This window comes from Nycticebus coucang, chromosome Y (assembly GCF_027406575.1).
Source record: "Nycticebus coucang isolate mNycCou1 chromosome Y, mNycCou1.pri, whole genome shotgun sequence".
Taxonomy (NCBI): domain Eukaryota; kingdom Metazoa; phylum Chordata; class Mammalia; order Primates; family Lorisidae; genus Nycticebus; species Nycticebus coucang.
This window is the reverse complement of record NC_069805.1, coordinates 3,310,535-3,337,520: the sequence shown is the minus strand read 5'-3', so window position 1 is coordinate 3,337,520 and position 26,986 is coordinate 3,310,535. Positions and strand designations below refer to the sequence as shown.

Here is a 26,986-nt window from a genome sequence, read left to right as displayed (position 1 = left end):
AACTATGAAACTCTAAGAAAAGAAATGGCTGAAAATGTCAACAAATGGAAAAACATACCAGGTTCATGGCTGGAAAGAATCAACATCGTTAAAATGTCCAGAGGGAGGGGAGACAAGATGGCAGACTGAAGCCAGCTTTCAACAGAGGCTCCCGTACAGAAGGACAGTTAAGGGACAGGAATTTAGTAAGTATCCTGGTGGACTTGAGCCTCACCAGGAGAGAAGGTTGAAGAACGCACATCAACACCGCTGAGGCAAGCTGTGATCACAAGGACGCAAACAAAAGGTACAAAATCCACCACCAAGCGGACGGGAGTCCCCCTCCCCATGAGACCGGCTCAAGAGCCCCACAATTGAACAAGCGGGCAGAAATTAAAGGCCTTCCCACTACACTCCAGGGAGAGACCTTCTAAAAACTGGACCTACCTCCCCTACTGGGGTGCCCTGGCCTTCTCCTGCCGGGCATAAAACTGAATAAAACTTTGGGAATCCTTTGCCGGCAACCCTGAATCCCCGGCACTCCCCTCCCGCCCACTGAGGTCTGGAGGCCTGTCCCCCAGGAGTTCGGATCCTTGGGTGATTTCTCAGGGGAGTGGACAGTCCCCGAGTTGCGACTGGTCAGCATTGACTCTGAGGAGAGGGCACCGGGCTGAGGGGGAGTCACGCCTCGCGGCACTTCCCTGCTGTGCAGTCAGCCACCCTCCCCGGGCAACATTATGGGGCACAAGACTGAATAAGACTCTAGCTTCCCCGCTGAGAGCTGAGAGCCCCTACTCTCACTCGGGGTCTGAGGGCCTATCCCCCAGGAGTTCGGATCCTTGGGTGATTTCTCGAGGGGAGTGCACAGTGCCTGAGCTGCGTCAGGTCAGCGCTGACTCTGGGACACGTGAGCGAGGAGAGGGCACTCTGCTGAGGGGAAATCAAGCCTTGGCGGACCTTCCCTGCGGTGCAGTGCAGGAGCCCTCCCCGGGCCGTAGTGTTACGTAAAACTGAATGAAACTCTAGCTTCCCCCCCCACTCCCAATCGGGAACTGGGGGCCCATCCCCTAAGAGTTCTGATTCTTCGGGGATCTCTTCAGGGGTGTGGACCCAGCACAAACTGCGGCCGCTCAGTGCTGACTCTGGGGTGCGGGACAGAGGAGAAAAGGGTCGCCTGAGTGCCCACACCAGAGCAGCAGTTCCCTGGAGGTAGATCAACAGCCGTTTTTTCTTTAACGGCAGAATGCTCACTTCTGGATATTCTGAGGCCACACCCCCTGTCTCCCTGGGCAACCAGAGGAGGCCACCGGTGAGCAGGGGATTTCCTGACACAGCTCACAAACCCGGGAAGCTTCCAGGGTGGGGCCGACCCAGAGAGGTGTTCAGACGCAAATCTCCAGCAGCAAAGACGTTTGAACTCAAAACAGCCCGTCTACTGTAGGCGATTTCGACAGGAACAGAGACAGAACACCGCAAAGTTGTCTGTTCTGTTCTGTTCTGTTCTGTTCTGTTCTGTAAGCAGCATCCATCAGGGACGGGGCTAAGCCTGAGTGAACACCTCCTTCCCATCACCTGCATCAAACACTCAAAGATGTCAGGCCCCATCTCCTCCTGCTAGATAGCGGCAGTCTGCGGGGGCCTGGCAGACTTCCTTGCGATTCAGGCAGGTGCAAACCCCTGGAGTATCTGTTCACTGCAGGCAACTGGGTTAGCCATCTGCAGAGATACCAGTGACTGGGTCTGACGGAGGGGCAAAGTGGGGAAGGAGACGTCAACCTTCCTAGACTGCCCTATTTGCTGGGTGGCTCCTCCTGACTCCACGCTGCACTGGGGTGAGTCGTGTCAGAGGAGTCACAAGGCCCCTGTGATCCAGTTCCCAGAGACCTCTTGAACTCTCCCACCCGAGACAAGTGCCGATTGAGACAGTTGATTTGGACCTTTTGAACTGGGCTAATAGACTGAGGACTTTTCAGGCGGTGCCCTGGGTGTGCAATTGTAGGAAGGTTTGATTCTCCTTTTCCAACTGGGGCCAGAGGTGGGCAGGTGGGGTGACTTAATTGCTGATTTTTCCACACAGCTGAGACTTCAAGCCAGAGTAGAAGTTGCAATAGGATCGAACAGAAACCAGCTGAAAGCAAGACAGAACCACTTTGCTACACCACACCAGACAGGGCCTCAGTTTCTCAGGCCACAACACTGTACAGGCCCTCGATAAAACCCCAGGGAAAAACCAAAGGGAGTAAAATTACAATGGGGCGGAATCAGCGGAAAAACTCTGGTAACATGAATAACCACAATAGATCAACCCCCCACACACAAGAAAAGATACGGCAGATGTGATTGAACATCCCATTCATAAACAACTGGCTGAGATGTCAGAAATCGAATTCAGAATTTGGATTGCAGACAAGATTAATAAAATGGAATTAGGAATTCGAGGAGAAATTCAAAAATTGTCTCAAGAATTTAACGAATTTAAAGACAAAACCACCAAAGACTTAGACACACTGAAGCAAGAACTTACAGCCCTCAAAGATATGAAAAATACAGTAGAATCCCTCAGTAACAGAATGGAGCAAGCAGAAGAAAGGATTTCTGACATTGAAGATAAAGTCTTCGAACGCTCCCAATCTCTCAAAGAGGAAGAGAAATGGAGAGCATAAACGGATCACTCACTCAGAGAACTCTCAGATAATTCGAAAAAAAGCAACATAAGGATTATAGGAATTTCTGAGAACGATGAAGTCGCCTCCGAGGGCACAGGGGCCCTTCTGCATGAAATTATGAAAGAAAATTTTCCAGACATGCCTAGAGAATCTGAAATTCAGATAGCAGACAGCTTCAGAACCCCAGCACGATTCAACCCCAATAAGTCATCCCCCAGACATATCATAATTAGCTTCACTAAAGTTAACATGAAAGAGAAGATTCTCAAAGCAGCCCGATGAAAGAAAACTATATCGTAAAAAGGTAAGAATATTAGAATAACTGCAGATCTCTCTGCTGAAACTTTTCAAGCAAGAAGAGGCTGGTCATCAACTTTTAATCTCCTAAAGCAAAAAAACTTTCAACCCAGGATCTTGTATCCAGCTAAACTGAGTTTCATCTATGATGGAGAAATTAAATACTTCAATGACATTCATATGTTGAAAAAATTTGCCATAAGTAAACCAGCTCTTCAGGATGTTCTCAGACCTATCCTCCACAATGACCAACCCAATCCTATACCACAAAAGTAAACTCACTCAGAAACTTCGGATCAAACTCCAACTTCCACACTGGCAAAAGGATTAAAAATGTCCACTGGACCTTTGAAAAACTCGATACCCAAAATTCCACCAGACTTATCAATACTCTCCATCAATGTGAATGGCTTAAACTGTCCTCTAAAGAGGTATAGGTTAGCTGACTGGATACAAAAACTCAAGCCAGATATTTGTTGCATACAAGAGTCACATCTCAACTTAAAAGACAAATACAGACTCAGGGTGAAAGGATGGTCATCCATATTTCAGGCAAATGGTAATCAGAAAAAAGCAGGTGTTGCAATTTTATTTGCAGATACAGTAGGCTTTAAACCATCAAAAGTAAGGAAGGACAAGAATGGTCACTTCATATTTGTTAAGGGTAATACTCAATATGATGACATCTCAGTTATTAATATCTATGCACCCAATCAGAATGCACCTCAATTTATAAGAGAAACTCTGACAGACATGAGTAACTTGATTTCCTCCAGCTCCATAATCGTCGGAGATTTCAACACTCCCTTGGCAGTGTTGGATCGATCCTCCAGAAAGAAGCTGAGCAAAGAAATCTTAGATTTAAACCTAACCATCCAATATTTAGATTTAGCAGACATCTACAGAACATTTCATCGCAACAAAACTGAATACACATACTTCTCATCAGCCCACGGAACTTACTCCAAAATTGACCATATTTTAGGTCACAAGTCTAACCTCAGTAAATTTAATTCCATGCATCTTCTCGGACCATCATGGAATAAAACTTGAATTGAGTAACAACAGGAATATGCATACTCATACAAAAACATGGAAGTTAAATAACTTTATGCTGAATGATAGCTGGGTCAGAGATGAGATTAGGAAAGAAATCACCAATTTTTTGGAACAAAACGACAATGAAGACACAAACTATCAGAACCTCTGGGACACCACAAAGGCAGTTCTAACAGGGAAATTTATAGCACTGCAAGCCTTCCTCAAGAGAACGGAAAGAGAGGAAGTTAACAACTTAATGGGACATCTCACGCAACTGGAAAAGGAAGAACATTCCAACCCCAAACCCAGTAGAAGAAAAGAAATAACCAAAATTAGAGCAGAATTAAATGAAATTGAAAACAAAAGAATAATACAACAGATCAATAAATCAAAAAGCTGGTTTTTTGAAAAGGTCAATAAAATAGATAAACCTCTGGCCAACCTAATCAGGAAAAAAAGAGTAAAATCTCTCATCTCATCAATCAGAAACAACAAAGACAAAATAACAACAGACTCATCAGAAATCCAAAAAATCCTTAATGAATATTACAAGAGGGGCGATGCCTGTGGCTCAAGGAATAGGGCACCGGTCCCATATGCCAGAGGTGGCGGGTTCAAACCCAGCCCCAGCCAAAAAAAAAAAAAAAGAATATTACAAGAAACTTTATTCTCAGAAATATGAAAATCTGAGGGAAATAGACCAATACGTGGAAGCACGCCACCTTCCAAGACTTAACCAGAATCAAGTGGAAATGTTGAACAGACCCATATCAAGTTCAGAAATAGCATCAACTATACAAAACCTCCCTAAAAAGAAAAGCCCGGGACCAGATGGTTTCACATCAGAATTCTACCAAACCTTTAAAGAGGAATTAGTACCTATATTACTCAACCTGTTCCAAAATGTAGAAAAAGAAGGAAGACTACCCAACACGTTCTATGAAGCAAACATCACCCTGATCCCCAAAACAGGAAAAGATCCAACAAGAAAAGAAAATTATAGACCAATATCACCAATGAATATAGATGCAAAAATATTCAACAAGATCCTAACAAACAGAATCCAGCAACACATCAAACAAATTATACATCATGACCAAGTTGGTTTTATCCCAGGGTCTCAAGGCTGGTTCAATATACATAAATCTATAAATGTAATTCAGCACATAATCAAATTAAAAACAAAGACCATATGATTCTCTCAATTGATGCACAAAAAGCTTTTGATAATATCCAGTATCCCTTCATGATCAGAACACTCAAGAAAATTGGTCTAGAAGGGACTTTTCTTAAACTGATAGAGGCTATCTACAGCAAACCCACAGCCAATATCATATTGAATGGAGTTAAATTGGAATCATTTCCACTCAGATCAGGAACCAGAGAAGGCCGCCCATTGTTTCCATTGCTTTTCAACATTGTAATGGAAGTTTTAGCCACCGCAATTAGGGAAGAAAAGGCCATCAAGGGTATCCATATAGGGTCAGAAGAGATCAAACTCTCGCTCTTCGCAGATGATATGATTGTGTATCTGTAAAACACTAGGGACTCTACTACAAAACTCCTAGAAGTGATCAAGGAATACAGCAGCGTCTCAGGTTACAAAATCAACATTCATAAATCAGTAGCCTTTATATACACCAACAACAGTTAAATTGAAAAAGCAGTTAAGGACTCTATCCCATTCACAGTAGTGCCAAAGAAGATGAAATATTTGGGAATTTACCTAACAAAAGACGTGAAAGATCTCTATAAAGAGAACTATGAAACTCTAAGAAAAGAAATAGCTGAAAATGTTAACAAATGGAAAAACATTCCATGCTCATGGCTGGGAAGAATCAACATTATCAAAATGTCCATACTACCCAAAGCAATATATAATTTCAATGCACTCCCTATTAAAGCTCCACTGTCATATTTTAAAGATCTTGAAAAAACATTACTTCGTTTTATATGGAATCAGAAAAAACCTCGAATAGCCAAGACATTACTCAGAAATAAAAACAAAACAGGAGGAATCACACTACCAGACCTCAGACTTTACTACAAATCGATAGTGATCAAAACAGCATGGTATTGGCACAAAAACAGAGAAGTAGATATCTGGAACAGAATAGAGAACCAAGAGGTGAATCCAGCTACTTACCGCTATTTGATTTTTGACAAGCCAATTAAAAACATTCAGTGGGGAAAAGATTCCCTATTAAACAAATGGTGCTGGGTGAACTGGCTGGCTACCTGCAGAAGACTGAAATTGGACCCACACCTTTCACCATTAACTAAGATAGACTCTCATTGGATTAAAGATTTAAACTTAAAACATGAAACTATAAAAATACTAGAGGAGAATGCAGGGAAAACCCTTGAAGAAATTGGTCTGGGTGAGTATTTCATGAGAACCCCCCGGGCAATTGAAGCAGCTTCAAAAATACACTACTGGGACTTGATCAAACTAAAAAGCTTCTGCACAGCTAAGAAGACAGTATGCAGAGGAAGCAGACAGCCCTGAGAATGGGAGAAGATATTTGCAGGGTATATCTCTGGCAAAGGTTTAATAACCAGAATCCACAAGAACTCAAACGCATCAGCAAGAAAAAAACAAGGGATCCCATCGCAGGCTGGGCTAGGGATTTGAACAGAAACTTCTCTGAAGAAGACAGGCGCAACGCCTTCAGACATATGAAAAAATGCTCATCATCTTTAATCATCAGAGAAATGCAAATCAAAACTACTTTGAGATATCATCTAACTCCAATGAGACTAGCCTATCTCATAAAATCTCAAGACCAGAGATGTTGGCATGGATGCGGAGAAAAGGGAACACTTCTGCACTGCTGGTGGGAATGCAAATTAATACATTCCTTTTGGAAAGATATATGGAGAACACTCAGAGATCTAAAAATAGATCTGCCATTCAATCCTGTAATTCCTCTGCTGGGCATATACCCAGAAGACCAAAAATCACAACATAACAAAGATATTTGTACCAGAATGTTTATTGCAGCCCAATTCATAATAGGTAAGTCATGGAAAAAGCCCAAGTGCCCATCGATCCACGAATGGATTAATAAATTGTGGTATATGTATACCATGGAATACTATGCAGCCTTAAAGAAAGATGGAGACTTTACCTCTTTCATGTTTACATGGATGGAGCTGGAACATATTCTTCTTAGTAAAGTATCCCAAGAATGGAAGAAAAAGTACCCAATATACACAGCCCTACTATGAAACTAATTTGGGACTCTCACATGAAAGCTATAACCCAGCTACAACTTAACAATAGGGGGAAGTTGGAAAGGGGGAGGGGGTGGGTAGAGGGAGGGGGATCGGTGGGATCACACCTGTGGTGCATCTTGCAGGGGTATTTGCGAAACTTGGTAAATGTAGAATGTAAATGTTTTGGCACAGTAACTGAGATAACGCCGGAAAGGCTATGTTAACCACTGTGATAAAAATGTGTCAAATGGTTTATGAAGCGAGTGTATGATGCCCCATCATCATATTAATGTATACAGTTATGATTTAATAAAAAAAAGAAGAATATTCAAAAAAAAAAGAAAAAAAGAAAAAGAAATTGTCCATACTACCCAAAGCAATAGATAATTTCAGCGCAATCCCTATTAAAGCTCCACTGTCATACTTTAAAGATCTTGAAAAAACAATACTTCATTTTATATGGAATCAGAAAAAACCTCAAATAGCCAAGACATTACTCAGAAATAAAAACAAAGCAGGAGGAATCACGCTACCAGACCTCAGACTTTACTACAAATCCATAGTGATCAAACCAGCATGGTATTGGCACAAAGACACAGAGAAGTAGATGTCTGGAACAGAATAGAGAACCAAGAGGTGAATCCAGCTACTTACCGTTATTTAATCTTTGACAAGCCAATTAAAAACATTCAGTGGGGAAAAGATTCCCTATTTAACAAATGGTGCTGGGTGAACTGGCTGGCAACCTGCAGAAGACTGAAACTGGACCCACACCTTTCACCATTAACCAAGATAGACTCTCATTGGATTAAAGATTTAAACTTAAGACATGAAACTATAAAAATACTAGAGCAGAGTGCAGGGAAAACCCTTGAAGAAATCGGTCTGGGCGAGTATTTTATGAGGAGGACCCCCCTGGCAATTGAAGCAGCTTCAAAAATACACTACTGGGACTTGATCAAACTAAAAAGCTTTTGTACAGCCATGAACACAGTAAGTAAGCAAGCAAACAGCCCTCAGAATGGGAGCAGATATTTGCAGATATTTGCAGGTTAACCTCTCTGACAAAGGTTTAATAACCAGAATCCACACAGAACTCAAACGCATTAGCAAGAATAGAATTAGGGATCCCATCACAGGCTGGGCAAGGGATTTGAAGAGAAACTTCTCTGAAGAAGACAGGTGAGTGGCCTTCAGACATATGAAAAAATGCTCATCATCTTTAATCATCAGAGAAATGCAAATCAAAGCTATTTTGAGATATCATCTAACTCCAGTGAGACTAGCCTATATCACAAAATCTCAAAACCAGAGATGTTGGTGTGGATGTGGAGAAAAGGGAACACTTCTACACTGCTGGTGGGAATGCAAATTAATACATTCCTTTTGGAAAGATATATGGAGAACACTTAGAGTTCTAAAAATAGAGCTGCCATTCAGTCCTGCAATTACTCTACTAGGCACATACCCAGAAGACCAAAATTCACATCACAACAAATATATTTGTACCAGAATGTTTATTGCAGTCCTATTCATAATTGCTAAGTCATGGAAAAAGCCCAAGTGCCCATCGATCCATGAATGGATTAATAAATTGTGGTGTATGTACACCATGGAATATTATGCAGCCTCAAATAAAGATGGAGATCTTACCTCTTTCATGTTTACATGGATGGAGATGTAACATATTCTTCTCAGTAAAGTTTCTCAAGGATGGAAGAAAAAGTACCCAATGTACTCTGCCCTACTATGAAACTAATTTAGGGCTTTCACATGACAGGTATAATCCAGTTACGACCTAAGAAAAGGGGAAAGGAGAAAGGGAGGGGAGGGAAGGGGAGAAGGGTAGAGGGAGGTGGATTGGTGGGATTACACTTGCGGTGAATCTTACAAGGATATATGTGAAACTTAGTAAATGTGGAATGTAAATGTCTTAGCACAATAACTAAGAAAATGCCAGGAAGGCTATATTAACCATTGTGATGAAAATATGTCAAACGGTCTATAAAGCTAGTGTATGATGCCTCATAATCATATCTATGTACACAGCTATGATTTAATAAAAATATAAATATATAAATACATAAATAAATAAATAATAATAAAAAGAAAGGAAGGAATCCTCCCCAACACATTCTATGAAGCAAATATCACTCTGATACCCAAACCAGGAAAAGACCCAACAAATGAAAAAAACTCTAGACCAATATAATTAATGAACATCAATGCAAAAATATTCAATAAGATCCTAGCAAAAAGAATTCAATGATACATCATAAAAATTATATACCACAATCAAGTTGATTTTATCCCAGAGTTATGAGGTTGGTTCAACATATGTAAATTTATAATTGTAATTAATACACCAAATAAATAAAAAACAAAGACCATTTGATTTTATGAATTGATGCAGAAAAAACTTTTGATAATATCCAGCATCCTTTCATAATTAGAACACTTAAGAAAATAGGCTTAGATGGGGGCATTTCTTAAACTAATTGAGGCCATCTATAGCAAACCCACAACCAATATCATATTGTATGGAGTAAAATTGAAAACATTTCCACTCAGATCTGAAATTGTTTTCAATTTTCTGGATGCACATTGTCAGCACTGCTATTCAACATATTACTAGAAGTCCTGGCCTTCTCAATCAGGAAAGAGAAGGAATCAAGGGTATCCGAATGGGATCATACCAGACTAAACTCTCACTCTTTGCATGATTTGTAAGATCACGTGATTTTACACCTAGAAAACTCCAGGGACTCAACTACAAAGTTTTTAGAAGTTATCAAAGAATATAGCAGTGTCTCAGGATACAAAATCAATACTTGCAATCAGTAGCTTTTATACATGCCAACAACACTCAAGCTGAAAATTATAGTCAAGGGCTCTATTCCTTTTACAGTTGTGTCAAAGATGAAATACCTGCAAATTTATCTAACAAAGGAAGTGAAAAATCTCTATAAAGAGAATTATGAAACCCTGTGAAAAGAAATAGCTGAAGACTTTAACAAATGGAAAAACATACTATCCTCATGGATGGGAATGATCAACATTGTTAAAATGTCCATATAACCCAAAGCAGTCTACAGATTTAATCCCTATCAAAGTATGATCAAAGTCATACTTTAAAGAACTCAAGAAAATAGTACTTCATTTTATATGGACTCAGAAAAAAAAAAAAAAAACCTGATAGACAATACACTACTTAGAAATAAAAACAAAGACTGTGGTAACCACGAGGAGGAGGCAACAACCTCACTTTGACTCTGGCAGGCACATAGCCCTGGCACATTTGCTTATGGAACGCCACAGAGACTGGGTTAACAGAGACTGCCGGTGGGAATACTGGCGACTGGGGTGACCAAAGTATGGTGGTGAAGGACGACCAAGGTTGGGTAACAGGCATCAATCTCCTGGCTCTAAACCGACTACTGGACAGGCCTCACTGACCCTCAGAGCACCAGAGGTGCTCAAATCACACTTGAGCTGCCAATAGACCCCTAACATCTAGTTGCTGGAGTCCCGTTGAACTCTCCAGCTAGAGAGTGGGGGCTGTCTGGGACAACTGATCTGGAACTCTTGAACTGGACAAATTACCTGAGGACCCTCCAAGGTGGGACCCTGGTTTTACTCTATTGGGAAGGTTTGATTGTCCTCTTCCAGATATTACCGGTGGAGGAAGGCATGTCCTAGTTGCTTGTATTTCACCAAAGCTGAAACTGCAACCTAGAGTTACCAATTCACTAGGATTAGACAGAGATCAGCTGAATATAAGACAGAGCCACCTACCACCACTACACCAAGAGGGCCTCTAGAGTCAAAGACTGTAGTACTGTACAGATCCTTTGCAAAACTGCACAGGAAAAGCTGTAGTCACCAGTCCCACTTTCTTGGTGAAGGGCTGGTCAACCACAACTGTAGAAGTTTCCAATCCAATTTCACCTTACCTGCTAACCTAGCTAAACACTGAAAAACAATCATGGGGCAAAAATCAGTGGAAAAACTCTGCCAACATGAATAAACAGAACAGTTCAATTCCCCCAAGGAATGACAAAACAGCCAATCCAGAGGATCCCATTCACAAACAGATAGCTGAGATGTCTGAAATCAAATTTAGAATTTGGATTTCAAACAAGATCAAGAGAATGCAAGTAAAGATGAAGGTAGAAATTGTAGGATTTATTCAGAAGATGTCTCAAGAATTCAATGAATTCAAAGACAAAATCACCAAAGATTTAGACACATTGAGAAAAGAAGTTGCAGCCTTATATGATATGAGACATATAGTAGAATCCCTCAGTAACAGAATGGAACAGGCAGAAGAAAGGATTTCTGACATCGAAGACAAAGTTTTGAACAATCCCAAATGTTCAAAGAGGAAGATAAATGGAAAGCAAAAACAGATCATTCTCTCAGATAGCTCTAGGATAACTCGAAGAAAACTAATATTCTCCTTATAGGGATCCCTGAAGGTGATGAAGTAGCTTCACAAGGCACAAAGGCCCTTCTTCATGGGATCATGAAAGAGAACTTTCCAGACATGCCAAGAGATCCTGAAATCAAGATAGCAGATAGTATCAGAAACCCAGCATGACTCAACTTGAATAAGACATCCCCCAGGCACATCATAATTAACTTTACTAAAGTTAATATGAAGGAGAAAATCCTGAAAGCAGCCAGACATAAAAAAAACGTATAATGGAAGAATATTAGAATGACTGCTGATTTCTCTGCTAAAACCTTTAAAGTCAGTAGAGGGTGGTCATCAACTTTTAATCTCCTAAAACAAAATAACTTTCAACGCAAGATCAGGTAGCCAGCTAAACTGAATTTCATTTATGATGGAGAAATAAAATACTTTAATGACATTCATAAGTTGAAGAAATTTGCCATAACTAAACCAGCTCTCCAGGATATCCTCAGACCTATTCTCCATTATGGCCAGTGCAACTCTCCACCACAAAAGTAAACTCTGAAATTTCTGATCAAATTCCAAATTCCACAGTGGCAAAAGGATTAAAAATGTCCACTGGTCTTTCGAAAAACTCGATACCCAAAATAATACCAGGCCTATGTATATTCTCAATTAATGCGAATGGATTAAATTGTCCTCTAAAGAGTCACAGCTGGCTGACTGGACACAAAATCTCAGACCAGATATCTGCTGTATAAAGGAATCTCATCTTAACTTAAAAGATAAATATAGACTCAGGGTGAAGGGATCTATATTCCAAGCAAATGGAAAACAGAAAAAAGCAGGTGTTGCAATTTATTTGCAGATACGATAGGCTTTAACCAGACAAAAGTAAGGAAAGATAAGGAGGGTCACTACATATTTGTTAAGGGCAAGACTCAATATGATGATATTTCAATTATGAATATTTATGCACCCAACCAAAATGTGCCACAATTTATAAGAGAAAATCTAATGAACATGAGCAACTTGATTTCCTCCAGCTCCATAGTATTCGAAGATTTTAACACCCATTTAGTGGTGTTGGATAGATCCTCTAAGAAGAAGCTTAGCAAAGATATTTTAGATTTAAACTTAACCATCCATCAATTGGATTTAAAAAATATTTACAGAACATTTTATCCTAACAAAACTGAATACACATTCATCTCATCAGCTCATGAAACATACTCCAAAATTGATCACATCTTAGGTCACAAATCTAACCCCAGCAATTTTTAAAGAATAGAAATAATTCCTTGCATCTTCTGAGACCATCATGGAATAAAAGCGGAACTCAGTAACAACAAGAACCTGCATACTCATACAAAAACATGGAAACTGAATAATCTCATGCTGAATGATAGCTGGGTCATAGACGAGATTAAGAAGGAAATAAAAAAAAATTTGGAACAAAACAATGAAGACACAAATTGTCACAACCTCTGCAATACCGTCAAGGCAGTCCTAAGAGGGAAATTTATAGCACTGCAAGCCTTCCTCAAGAGAACAGAGGGAGAGAGAGGGAGAGGAAGTTAACATCTTAATGGGACATCTCAAGCAATTGGAAAAGGAATAATATTCCAATCCCAAACCAGCAGAAGAAAAGAAATAACCAAAATTAGAGCAGACTTAAATGAAATTGAAAAAAAAAATTATACAACAGATCAATAAATCAAAAAGTTGTTTTTTTTTTTGAAAAGGTCAATAAAATAGATAAATCTTTAGCTAACCTAACCAGAAAAAAAAAAAATAAAGAGTAAAATCTCAAATTTCATCAATCAGAAATGGTAAAGATGAAATAACAAAGACTCTTCAGAAATTAAAAAAATTCTTAATGAATACTACAAGAAACTTTATTCTCAGAAATACGAAACCTGAAGGAAATCAACGAATACTTAGAAGCATGCCACCTCCCAAGACTTAGCCAGAATGAGGTGGAAATGTTGAACCAGCCTGTATCAAGTTCTGAAATAGCATCAACTATACAAAATCTCCCTAAAAAGAAGAGCCCAGATCCAGTGGCTTCCCAACAGAATTCTAACAAACTTTTAAAGAGGAACTAGTACTTATATTACTCAAACTTTTGCAAAAGATAGAAAAATAAGGAATACTACCCAACACATTCTATGAAACAAACATCACCTTGATCCCAAACAAGGAAAAGACCCAACCAAGAAAAGAAAATTATAGACCAATATCACTAATAAATACTAATGCAAAAATATTCAACAAGATCCTAGCAAACAGAATCCAGCAACACAAACAAATTGTACACCATAACCAAGTGAGTTTTATCCCAGGGGCTCAAGGCTGGTTCAATATACATAAATCTATAAACGTAATTCAGCACATAAATAAATTAAAAAACAAAGACCAGGGCAGCGCCTGTGGTTCACTGAGTAGGGTGCCGGCTCCATATGCCGAGGGTGGCAGGTTCTAACCCAGCCCTGGCCAAACTACAACAAAAAAATAGCCGGGCGCTGTGGTGGGCGCCTGTAGCCCCAGCTGCTTGGGAGGCTGAGGCAAGAGAATCGCGTAAGCCCAAGAGTTAGAGGTTGCTGTGAGCCGTGTGACGTCATAGCACTCTACCCGAGGGCGGTACAGTGAGACTTTGTCTCTACAAAAAAAAAAAAACAAAGACCATAGGATTCTCTCAATTGATTCAGAAAAAGCTTTTGATAATATCCAGCATTCCTTTGTGATCAGAACACTTAAGAAAATAGTATAGGCGGCGCATGTGGCTCAAAGGGGTAGGGCGCTGGCCCCATATGCCAGAGGTGGTGGGTTCAAACCCAGCCCTGGCCAAAAAAACTGCAAAAAAAAAAAAAAAGAAAAGAAAAGAAAAAAAAAGAAAATGGTATCGAAGGGACATTTCTTAAACTAATGGAGACCATCTACAACAAACCTACAGCCAATATCATATTGAATGGAGTTAAATCGAAACCATTTCCACAGATCAGAAACCAGGCATGGTTGCCCATTGTCTCCATGGCTCTTTAACATTGTAATGGAAGTTTTAGCCATTGCAATTAGCGAAGAAAAGGCGATTGAGGGTATCCATATAGGGTCAGAGGAAATCAAACTTTCACTCTTCGCAGATAATATGATTGAATATCTGGAAAACACCAGGAATTCTACTACAAAACTCTTAGAAGTGATCAATACAGCAATGTCTCAGGCTACAAAATCAACACCCAAAAACCTGCAGCCTTTATATATACCAACAATAGCCAAGCTGAAAAAACAATCAAGGACATTATTCCCTTTACAGTAGTGCCAAAGAAGATGAAATATTTGGGAGTTATCTGACAAAGAACATGAAAGATTTCTATAAAGAAAACCATGAAACTCTCAGAAAAGAAATAGCTGAAGATGTTAACAAATGGAAAAACATGCCATGCTCATGGCTGGGAAGAATCAAGATTGTCAAAATGTCTATACTACCCAAGGCAATATACAATTTTAATGCAATTCCTATTAAAGCTCCATTGTTATACTTTAAAGACCTCAAAAAAAATAATACATCGTTTTATATGTAATCAGAAAAAACCTTGAATAGCCAAGACATTTCTCAGAAATAAAAACAAAGCAGTAGGAATTACGCTATCAGACCTCAAACTATTCTATAAATCAATAGTGATCAAAACAGCATGGTACTGACACTAAAACAGAGAGACAGATATATGGAACAGAATAGAAAACCAAGAAATGAACCCAGCTACTTACCTTTAGTTAATATTTGACAAGATAAAAAAAACATTCAATGGGGAAAAGATTCCCTATTTAACAAATGGTGCTGGGTGAACTGGCTGGTGACCTGTAGAAGACTGAAATTAGACCCACACCTTTCACCTTTAACTAAGATAGACTCTCACTGGATTAAAGATTTAAATTTAAGACACGAAACTATAAAAATACTAGAAGAAAGTGCAGAGAAAACTCTTGAAGGAATTGGCTGGGGAAATATTTTTTGAGGAGGACCCCTGGGCAATTAAAGCTGCATCAAAAATACAGAGACCTGATGAAACTAAAAAGTTTCTGCACAGTCAAGAACACAGTAAGTAGAGGAAGCAGACAGCCCTCAGAATGGGAGAAGATATTTGCAGGATATGTATCCAACAAAGGTTTAATAACCAGAATCCACAGTGAACTGAAACGTATTAGCAAGAAAAGAACAAGTGATCCCATCTCAGATTGGGCAAGGGACTTGAAGAGAAACTTCTCTGAAGAAGACAGGCCCATGGCCTACAGACACATGAAAAACTGCTCATCATCCTTAAGCATCAGAGAAATGCAAATCAAAACTACTTTGAGATATCATCTAATTACAGTAAGATTAGCCCACATCACAAAATCCTAAAACCAGAGATGTTGGCGCGGATGTGGAGAAAAGGGAACACTTCTGCACTGCTGGTGGGAATGCAAACTAATATGGTCTTTTTGGAAAGATGTTTGGAGAATATTTAGAGATCTAAAAGTAGATCTGCCATTTGATCCTATAATTCCTCTAGGTATATATCCAGAAGACCAAAAATCACACTATAGCAAAGATATTTGTACCAAAATGTTTATTGCAGCCCAATTCATAATTGCTAAGACATGGAAATAACGTAAGTGCCCATTGACTCATGAATGGATTAATAAATGGTGGTATTTGTTCACCATGGAATATTATGCAGCCATAAAGAAAGACGGAGACTATACCTCCTTCATGTTTACGTGGATGGAGCTGGAAAATATTCTTAGCAAGGTATCTAAAGAATGGAAGAAAAAGTACCCAATGTACTCAGCCCTAATATAAAACTAATTTATAGCTTTCATACAAAGGCTATAACCCAATCTCAGTACAAGAATATGTGGAAGGGGCAGGGAGGGGAAGCGAGGGGGAGGTAGGGTCGAGGGAAGGTGATTGGTGGGTCCACACCTAGGGTGCATCTTGGAAGGATGCAGGTGAAGTTTACTAAGTGTAGAGTATAAGGGTTTGAACACAATAATTAAGAAAATGCCATGAAGGCTATGTTAACCAGTTCAGTGAAAATATTTCAGACTGTATATGGAACCAGCACATTGTACCTCATGATTGCATTATTGTACACAGCTGATTTAATAAAAAAAAAAAAAAAGGGGGCAATGCCTGTGGCTCAGTGGGTAGTTCACTTGCCCCATATACTGACGGTGGTGCCTTCAAACCTGACCCCAGCTAAATTGCCACCAAAAAATAGCCGTGCCTTGTGGCAAGCGCCTGTAGTCCCAGCTACTTGGGAGGCTGAGGCAAGAGAATCACCTAAGCCCAGGAGTTGGAGATTGCTGTGAGCTGTGTGATGCCATGGCACTCTACTGAGGGCCATAAAGTGAAACTCTATCTCTACAGAAAAAAAAAAGAATTAAAAACAAATCAGGAGGCTCTACATTATCAGATTTCAGATTATACTACAAATCTATAGTCATCAAAACAGCATGATACTAGCACAATACTAGCAATGTAGAAATATGGAACAGAATAGAGAACCTAGAGATGAACCCAGTTACATATCATCATTTGATCTTTGATAAGCCTAGCAAAAACATACAATTGGGAAAAATTTCCCTATTTAACAAATGTTGCTAGGTGAACTGGCTGGTGACATGTAGAAGACTGAAACTGGACTCTCACATTTCACTGCTAACCAAAATTAATTCTTACTAGATAAAATATTTACACTAGAAGAGAATGCACGGACTCTTGAAGATACTGGTCTGGGAACATATTTTATGAGGAGGACCACCCTCAGCAATTGAAGTAACATCAAAAATATATTACTGAGATCTGATCAAGCTAACAAACTTCTGTAAGTAAAGGACACTGTAAGTAAAGCTAATCTTCACATTGGGAGATTTTTGCATGTTATGTTTCCAGTGAAGGTTGATAACTAGAATCTACAGAAAACTCAAACTAATCAAAAAGAAAAGAAGAAACATGTCTTTGTGGGCAAAAGACTTAAACAGAAGCTTCTCTGAAGAAGACAGGTGCATGGCCTACAAACATATGAAAAAATGCTCATCATCTTTAATCATCAGAGAAATGCAAATCAAAACCATTTGGAGATATCACCTAACTCCAGTAAGATTAGCTTACTTAAAAAAAATGCCTAAACTGCAGATACTGGTGTGGATGCAGAGAGAAGGGAACACTTCTACACTGCATGGGGGAATGCAAACCAATACAGCGTTTTTGGAAAGAAGTATGGAGAATTCTTAGGGAAATAAAAGTTGACCTACCTTTTGATACGGCAATTTGATTACTAGGTATCTACCTAAATGAACAAAAATCATTTTACAACAAAGACATTTGCACCAGAACGTTTATTGCAGCCCAATTCACAATAACCTAGTCGTGGAAGCAGCTTAAATGCCCATCAACCCATGAATGTATAAATAAATTGTGGTATATGTACACCACGGAGTACCATGCAGCCATAAAAAAGGGGGAAAGTTTACATCTTTTATGTTTACCTGGATGGAACTAGAACATACTCTTCTTATTAAAGTATCTCAAGGATGGGGAAAAAGTATCCAATGTATTCAATACTACTATGAAATCAATATGTAAACACACATTCATATGAATGATAAAACACAAAGATATTCCAGAAAGAAAAAGGCAAGATGAGAAAGAGGGGAGGGAGGGTATTTGGCAGGATGTCACCTAATGTGCACAATGCAAGGGTACATTTCAAAACAACTAAGTATGTATTATAAATGTCTTACCACAAAAATAAGGAAGTGAGGTGATTATTATGTTAATTAGTTTGATTTGAGCATTCCATATTGTATATCAAATCATCATATTGTACCCCATAAATGTATATAGTTACGATTTAATAAAAATTAAGTTATAAAAACAAAGACATGTTCCCAAAGATAAATAGCACTAGAAAATGATATCTCATGAAGATGCCCACCAGTCTCAACATAATAGTGTACTTTATAATAATTAAAAGTCCTTACATTAAACTTTTAACAAGTTTTTAAAATGCCTAATAGTTGTTTCAACGTTGGAATCTATGCAATTTAAAAAAGGGTAATTTATGTATAAACATCTAATCACTCCTATCTATAAAGACTACATTAGTATCAGTAAACTATCAGAGACAGGAAACATAACATTTCCTGTGCCCTTCATCTGAGTGAAGATACAGCATCTTTTTCCTTTGTTTCATGAAAAGCAGCCAAGCAAAGACTAAAACGTGTCACCACACAGATTTGTATTGAAAAATTAGAACTCCTAACATTCTTTATAAAAAAGAAAACGTACACATTACATAACCTTAGAAATAGGTATCTGAGCATATGAAATATTTTTAAAATACATGGTGTGACAATTAAATTTGCAAACTCATCCTGGAAGAAATGGTGAATATGATCACTTCTGAAGTACTTCTCTTAGGAAGCTATGCACTGATGCCAGAACCTAGTCCATTCTTCAAAATAATTTTAGACTTCTATTTTTGGAAGGGCCATTATAGCTGTTGTCATACGAGGTCTGACAATTAAGTTCACAAGGTTATCTTGAAAAAGATGCTACATACCTCCCATGGACATCTGATGACCGCACTTATATTCAGCAATCAGGTATTTAGCACTTTTTTAGGTAGCGTTTGCAAACTCAATTGTCAGACCTCATATAGTTGGCTAATAGAATAAAATTTAAAGACAGCAGAGAAAATATCTTAGAAGAAAGGGGACACTACACAGAGGCTCACCAGCCATCCAGATTTGTCTGAAACAAGAGGTTTATACACTAACATTAAAAATAATAATAATAAAAAAAAAATCTGGGAAGCTTGGGACCTGTAGCACAGTGGTTACAACACTAGCCACATACATCAAGGTTGGTGGGTTCGAACCTGGCGCCGGCCAGATAACCAATAATGACAACGGCAACAACAATAACAACAACAACAAAAAAAAAAATCTGGGAAAATCAGTATGAATTCATTATCTCAAATGGAAAACTCCAAAAGAGCAAATGATCAATTTTCCCATTCCAGCCAGTTGTGGAGGGGAAAAAGAATTACACATTCTATATTCGTCTGTTGTCAAGTTACCTGCTGTTTTAGTTGCACTTCCTGTTGTTTCATTTCTTCATATTTGTGTTTTGATTCTGTTGTTTCTTTTAATAACTAGAAAATAGACACATTCTGATAAAACACTAACAGCAATTACACATACAGCTAAAACATCAAATGACCATCATTTAGTCTTCTGCTCATTAATTTTAGTAACGGTCACAGCTCAATACTATAAAACTTCAACTGCCAAGTACCTAAACCTTTTATCTATTGTATTTGTAAATATTTACAATTTAAGAGTAATCTTTATTTTCATAGGAGGAAAAAAACCCTAGATACACAATAGGATTTCGAAAATTTAGGGTCAAAATGTGCTGTGCTTCAAAATAAACATCTATACTTGTAAACAGAGAACATGGCTAGGAATCTTGACATTATTTGGGTCATTTAAAAAGTCCTCTACTCTTCAAGAAGAAGCAAGCAGAGAAAGCCTGCAAGAATGGAAAACAGCCAGTTTCAGATCACTATTTAAAAACGATGTAAAGGAGACTCTAGGGAAAGAGAAGAAGCTAATTAATACCAGTTTAATAACAGAAAAGTAGATAATTAAGTTGTATAGTAGGCTGCTGTGAAATTCGCTCCCTCAATTTCTAAAGTAAAATGCTACAGACTGTGTGAAAACAAACCTGAAAAGATTCTTAAACTAACCAGAAAATACCTGCTTCAATCTGTAGCCTTAAGTCTACTGTGTGGCCCGGCAGGTCCTCAAGTGCAGCTCCTTCACCAAATCCAAACTTGAAAGAACAAATGCGAAGATTTGTTCATTAAATTTGGATTCAGTCAAAAAGCTGCATTCAAGCATCCAGAAGGCCATATGCAGCTTGAGGCCATAGGTTCTCTAATCCCTACTGGGTGAAAAGTATCTCTTAAATCCTAGACTCACATTCAATATGAGCTGTTCGTATCAGGAAGGAGAACATTCATAAACTGAGTCTTCACACTATGCTCAACTAAAAGCCTATACTACTTCAATGAAAATGCTGAATGCAATACTCCACATTATCATTTCTCACTTTTGTTCACAGTTTGATTTGCATAGGGTAAATATACACACTCAATGAGATTTCACTGTGTTTGCTGTTACTATCAGACTAAATAATCTGAACACATACTCTGTCAACGATGTTCACTAATTAGGAAACAGAATTCTGTTAAATTTTATAAGAAAAGTATACCACAGAAGTGTTCTAACTTTTAAGTTATTTATCTAAAAAGTATAACAGTATGTAGGAGATCTACTCTACTAATACTTTAGTAAATTTCACTGTGCCTAACTCTCAAAGCCTAACTGGCACATTCTTAGATCTGGTAACCATTAAATAAAAACCAAGTTAACAGTCCAAACATGGAAAGATCAATTAATGTGAGTTTTTCCACTAACTTGGTCTACTCTCCAATAAAGTTTTACCTAAGAATTCCATTAGAAATAAAAAGTTCACTATATTCTAACAACTCCCCACCCCCAAAACACAGGTGTCAATCTAAAGTGTAAAAAAACCAAAGCACATGCCCTGGTGCTATGTTAAATTTATTTAACTATTTTAAATGGCTTGTTACAATTTTGCCAGTTTTTTAAGTAGAACTTACAAATTCTCTCTCTTTCTGGTGCTTTTCTTCATTTTCCTTTATTAGCTGTGTTGTTCTCTGAAGTCTGGCATCCATAAGATGTTGTTGCAGTTCTTTATGTTTGAACACTTTCTCAATATGCTATGGTGAAAGTAAAATTCATTCTATCACTTAATGAAAAAAGGAACACAGTGGAGATGAAACATAATACCACTTAAAGCACTTTGCTTATTGCTAATACTGTCACAGCTAAAAATATTGGGTCTGTCTCTGCACTTACTGAAGCAGCCATCCAATACCACACTACAAACTCAGAGAAGTGTTGCACTCACTGCTACCTTGTGACCAGCCAGTGAGAGGTAGGTCACCCCTCAACAACGCTATACTAACTGTTTCTGACTCAAACTCATCAAGACGAAGGATAAGAATATAATTCATTTCATCACACACATAATTCCTGGACATTTTTTTCTCCTCCTTTTATCATCCCAAATTTCTTAGTTGAAGACAGCATAAGATATGGTAATAACAAGAATGGCCTCTAGCAAATCTTATCTAGATGACTGGAGGCACAGGACAAATTCCAAATTCTCCTTTTTGCAGCAGACCATTCCCTTTTCTTCAAAGGTGGATAATGACACATACCTTACAGAGTTGTCCAAATCAAGCAATAATTAAACCATAGTAGGGTTTTTATTGCCTGTCACATACTAAACATTTGATAAAAGCTTTACAAACTAAATCGTTAAGTAATTATCTAATTACAACAACCCCTTCAGAACATCCCTTCACACGTGGGAAAATAATAATCCCTTAATAATCCTATGTGAAAGGAAGAGATCCTAGCTAATAAAGTGTCCTAACTAAATTTTGAGGAAAGTATAATAAATAATTATCTTTAACTCCCTATAATTTAATTATTATTCAATAATATCCTAACCAAAAAAAAGTATGTAACATTTAAACAAAGCCCACAAGTAATATAACTTGAACATTTACATTTTCAGTATTTGCTACTTCTCTAGTAGCAAAAATCTTTTTATAAAATTAAGAACTTAACAGAACAAATTTAATAGGCCTACAATTTTTTTTTAATAAGTATAATGAAAAGAGGAAAAACAGAAGTATAAAAAGACTTGGAATGTCATGAAACAATGAAATGTACAAACTTTATTTTGATGTCAATTTAAATCACCTCAGAATAAAAGGAAATAGAAACTTGAACAGTGACAAAATATCTGATTACATAATGACTATTAAATTTTTAGGTTTAAATATAGTATGTGGTTATGCTTTGGTGATGAATGAAATAATGATATGTTAGATTTGTTTAAAAATAAATAAAACAAGAGTTACTACAAATAAAAGTAGATAATTGGTGAAGTTAAGTGACAGAACCTTAAATAAGCAGGCTATCACTTTGCTGCTTTTATTTTAGACACCCCCCAAAGGCTAGAGTAGTTTAGCATTAAATAGCAGCATCAACCAGGTTCAGAATCTATGTATCCTTCCAACAAATTCTTTACTTCATTGGGTATGGCTAGTCAATTCTAATAGTATAAAATAGTATATAAACCCCTATTTTTGTACTTAACGTAATATACATAGTACAAATTAACATAGAAATCTCAGATATAGAGGTTTTAGGGGCCAAACCGCTTGGATGAAAGGAAAAAATCTGTATGCTACAATCGCAATTTTTGAGCATAACATGGGAAAAAAGTACCATGTCTCTTAGAAATCACCTCATTTATTCAAATTTATTGAACCCTTGTTCAAGTGATGATCCCAATTAGTATTTCTCTTCAGATGGTTACTACAGGTGTTTCTAATAATTACTTAATTTCTGCTGTGCATATATACAAGTTCTAAAATATTGTCCTGTGACATTTTTACTTTAGTAGTTATTAGTGAAGCTCTTCTTTTTTTTTTTTAATTGAGACAGAGTCTCACTATCTCACCCTTGGTAGAGTGCTGTGGTGTCTCTGCTCACAGCAACCTCAAACTCTTGGGCTCAGCCTCCTGAGTAGCTGGGTCTAGCATGGGACCAGGCACCCATGACAATGCCTGGCTATTTTTTGTTTGTAGTTGTCATTGCTGTTTAGCAGGCCCAGGCCCGCCAGCTCAGCATATGTGCCTGGCGCCCTACTCACTGAACTATGGGATGGAACCAGAGTGAAGCGCTTCTTAAAGTTAAGGAACTATCTATAAAGAACCCAACGTGGTTACCTCTTCCCTCAGCGCATACTGTTCAATGAACTTCTTTAGTTTCTCTCCAAGTTTGATGTTCTCTTGTTGAAGTTTGACATTTTGTATGTTCTGTTGTTCCAGCTGAGCCTGAACTTCATTTAAAGTGATTTGGAAATGTGCAGTTGCTTCTTTACAATTTTCTTCCTCCTTCTTTGCCTGCTGCAGATGTTCTTCCTATTATCCAAAATAATTTGTTAATAATAAAGAACTATAAACAAAACTCAAAAAAGAATGTGCTACAATGTTGGTTCGCTTACTGCTGTCCTAAAATGTTAGCTCTTTTAAAAACAAGCAGATTTTGCTACGTATATAATCAAAGAAAAGCAAACTGCTCTACTATAAAATAAGTGCTATCAATCTAGATATTTAGTTAACTAAAATGCAAGTAAGATGTTTTCCCACATTGTCAGTTTCTTCCACATTATTTTCCTAAATACCCTTGTCATCAGTTAGATTCTCATCATATATCAGCTTATAGATCTTGTAGTTTACTTTCTGAGTCACACTTTCATTTTCTAGGGAGCAAGGTATGAATGGAACTCATTATTTTAGAAACCTCACTTCCGAAGTTTTGTTAAGATCCCAAGCGCAGAAAAACATTTACCTAGTTAACATGCTAAGAAAAACAACACTACCTACTTTCACTACATTTAAATACACATTTCAAAAGCAAAAACAAATTGAAAACCCTCATATCAAGTAAGGAGCCATTTCGTAAGGTGTCCTGCATTTTAACTTTGTATGATGAGGGTAGTCAGAGATTCAAGACCATCAAATTCATTCTCCAACTATATACTGTCCCCAAATCCCAGAGTTCCCCTGTTACCTGGCAGATTCCTTTCTAAGGTCTGTTTTTTCCTCTTTCACCTTTTGATATAAATGTTGATACCTCTATTACAATCATCATAGCTGTAAGTACTATTCTAATTCAGCCACTAAATAAACAAGAATGGGCAAAGGACAGTTTAGCATTCTATCCAATTAACATCCATAATAGAGTTTGGCAACTTGTTTTTTCCTCTTAGACTAATGTTCACTCAAATTTTTTCCTACATTTTTCATTTCAGCCAAGCTTTTCCTTCTTTACCAGACAAAGACAGGTTAACTACATCAGGGATGAGCAAAATGTAGCAACTTTTGAGCTTTCTAAGCGAAAGAGAGATGACCATAAATATGTCACATAGATTTCCTATGATCAAATACAAAGAACATTAAGGAGCTTGTCATTGAATCCAAAAACAAACAAACAAAAAACTTACATAGAAAAAGAAGTCTTAAATTTACAATAACCTCATGTGCAATATCAGCTCAAGTAAAAAAAATGAAAAAAAAAAAACACAACGAACAAGATTATCTTTGTTACTAAGAATGAAGTGTTCTGCCTAGGAACTTGATCTACCAGCAATGAGTGTACCTGGGAGTTATCAACCAGTGGCCCTTATTATAATTAATTTCCATTAAAGCCAAGCAGCACAAGAACTTATTTCAAGCAGTGATATAAACAGTGATTATAAGTATCTCCTGAGAAACAGTAAAATAAACCAACTAACCTTTAACAACTTATTGTGACGCTGAAGTTCCCTACAAAGAGACTCCAGTTTGCTTCTTGCCAAGAAAGCCTTGCTGTGTTCACTCTGCAAGTGAACTTTTTCTTTCACAATTTGAGCTTGCTTCTTCTGAAGAGTCTTCATTTGTTTCTGAACACTCCTGCTGTCCTCCAGCTAGAATTACAAGCACTTTACATTTATAAAGTTGAGTAACAGATGGAAGAACTGTATGTTAAAACAGCCTCCCGAGTGGCTGGGATTACAAGTATCTACCACATTGGTTGCAGTTGTCATTGTTGTTTAGCAGGCCCAGGCTGGCTTCTAATACTATAAAACTCTATTTTTGCACGTAATATACATGGAGACTTTCCTCCTTCTATCTTTTCTACTTAGAACAGAAAAGCATGCAAATAATTTAGTAATGAAAATCAATCTACATTTCCTTTTCTAAGCAAAAACTAATCTTTGAATAAAACTCTGAATCAAAAACTTCATTGAGAGCAATACTAAAATTATTCATAGTTTCACTTCTCTACAAGTTCACACAATAACTACTTTTTCAAACCAACTGTCAAAATTAGAACATTATGGGACAGTGCTTGTGGCTCAAAGCAGTAGGATGCTGGCCCCATATGCCGAAGGTGTTGGGTTCAAACCCAGCTCTGGCCAAAAAAGAAAATTAGAATATAATAAACAACACTAAGAATTCTTTGTGAGTGAAGTCAGTTTCAGATTCAAAACTAAAATTTTTTATTATTATTATTTTATTTATTTATTTATTTATTTTGCAGTTTTTGGCTAGGGCTGGGTTTGAACGCACCACCTCTGGTATATGGGGCTGGCGCCAACTCCTTTTAGCCACAGGTCCCACCACAAAATTAATTATTCTATTTTACACTAACATTAAATAGCAGTTTTATTGACACTTGAGTAAAGTTTTTATGAAGAATAATATTAGCAAATCAAACATTTCAAGAACAAGAGGGAACGGTCGAGAAACACTAAGAGAAATTCTCTGGAAGATAGGTGATCAAGTAACATAAGCTGCCAAAACATCTCAGAAAGAAGAAAAGATTTTACATGAAACAGACATAGATGAGGTGTAATTCTTAGGGGAAAGTGCCAGAACCTACAAGAGATTCACAGACAAAAAGTGAACAAAACAAAAAAGAACATGATATTGGCAGAGATCAATCCATAGGAGGGTCGGAGCCCAACCAAAATGCTAAGAGAATCATTTTCACTTCCTTCACTCCATGGCATGTCAGCTCCTGCACTGCTAGAGGGCCTTTCTACTTTTATGAGTCCAAAAGCTGCCAAATGAACTAGGAGCTTCTTGAGGAAAAGCCATCAGGCTGCCAGCCCTCTCTAAATCACTTCCTGTCAGCATAGACCTGAGTAAAGACACTGGGCAGAACATAGCATCCACTGAGTAAGTGTATTTTGTTCTACAGGAAACACATCTAACTTATAAGGACTCTTATATAGACTCCAAAGCGAAGAGATAAAAATAATATTCCATGCAAACAGAAATCATAGCCATTGTCATGGTAAGAAAGAATTGACTTTGGACAGCACATGGGGCTCAGTGGGTAAGGTGCCTGCCCCATATACTGAGGGTGGCAGGTTCAAACTCGGCCCCGGACAAACTCCAACAAAAAAATAACCAGGCATTGTGGTGGGTGCCTGTAGTCCCAACTACTCAGGAGGCTGAGGCAAGAGAATCACCTAAGACCAGGAGGTTACTGGGAGCTGTGACACCACAGCATTCTACCAAGGGTGATAAAGTAAGTAAGACTCTGTCTCTACAAAAAAAAAAAAAAAAGATAGAATTGACTTTATATAAAC

General features: G+C 37.9%; 1 protein-coding gene across 1 annotated transcript in view; it reads right to left on the bottom strand.

The window, feature by feature from the left end:
- Nucleotides 1-26,986, bottom strand: part of LOC128579092 (gamma-taxilin-like) — a 72,547-nt gene that overhangs the window by 14,504 nt on the left and 31,057 nt on the right. Inside the window, exons 2-5 of the mRNA XM_053581365.1 lie at nt 25,142-25,312; nt 23,571-23,765; nt 21,363-21,482; nt 19,752-19,826 (exon numbers count right to left, since the gene is read on the bottom strand). Coding sequence (XP_053437340.1) covers nt 19,752-19,826; nt 21,363-21,482; nt 23,571-23,765; nt 25,142-25,282 — 531 coding nt within the window. The 5' untranslated portion in view covers nt 25,283-25,312. The remainder of the gene's footprint in view (nt 1-19,751; nt 19,827-21,362; nt 21,483-23,570; nt 23,766-25,141; nt 25,313-26,986) is intronic.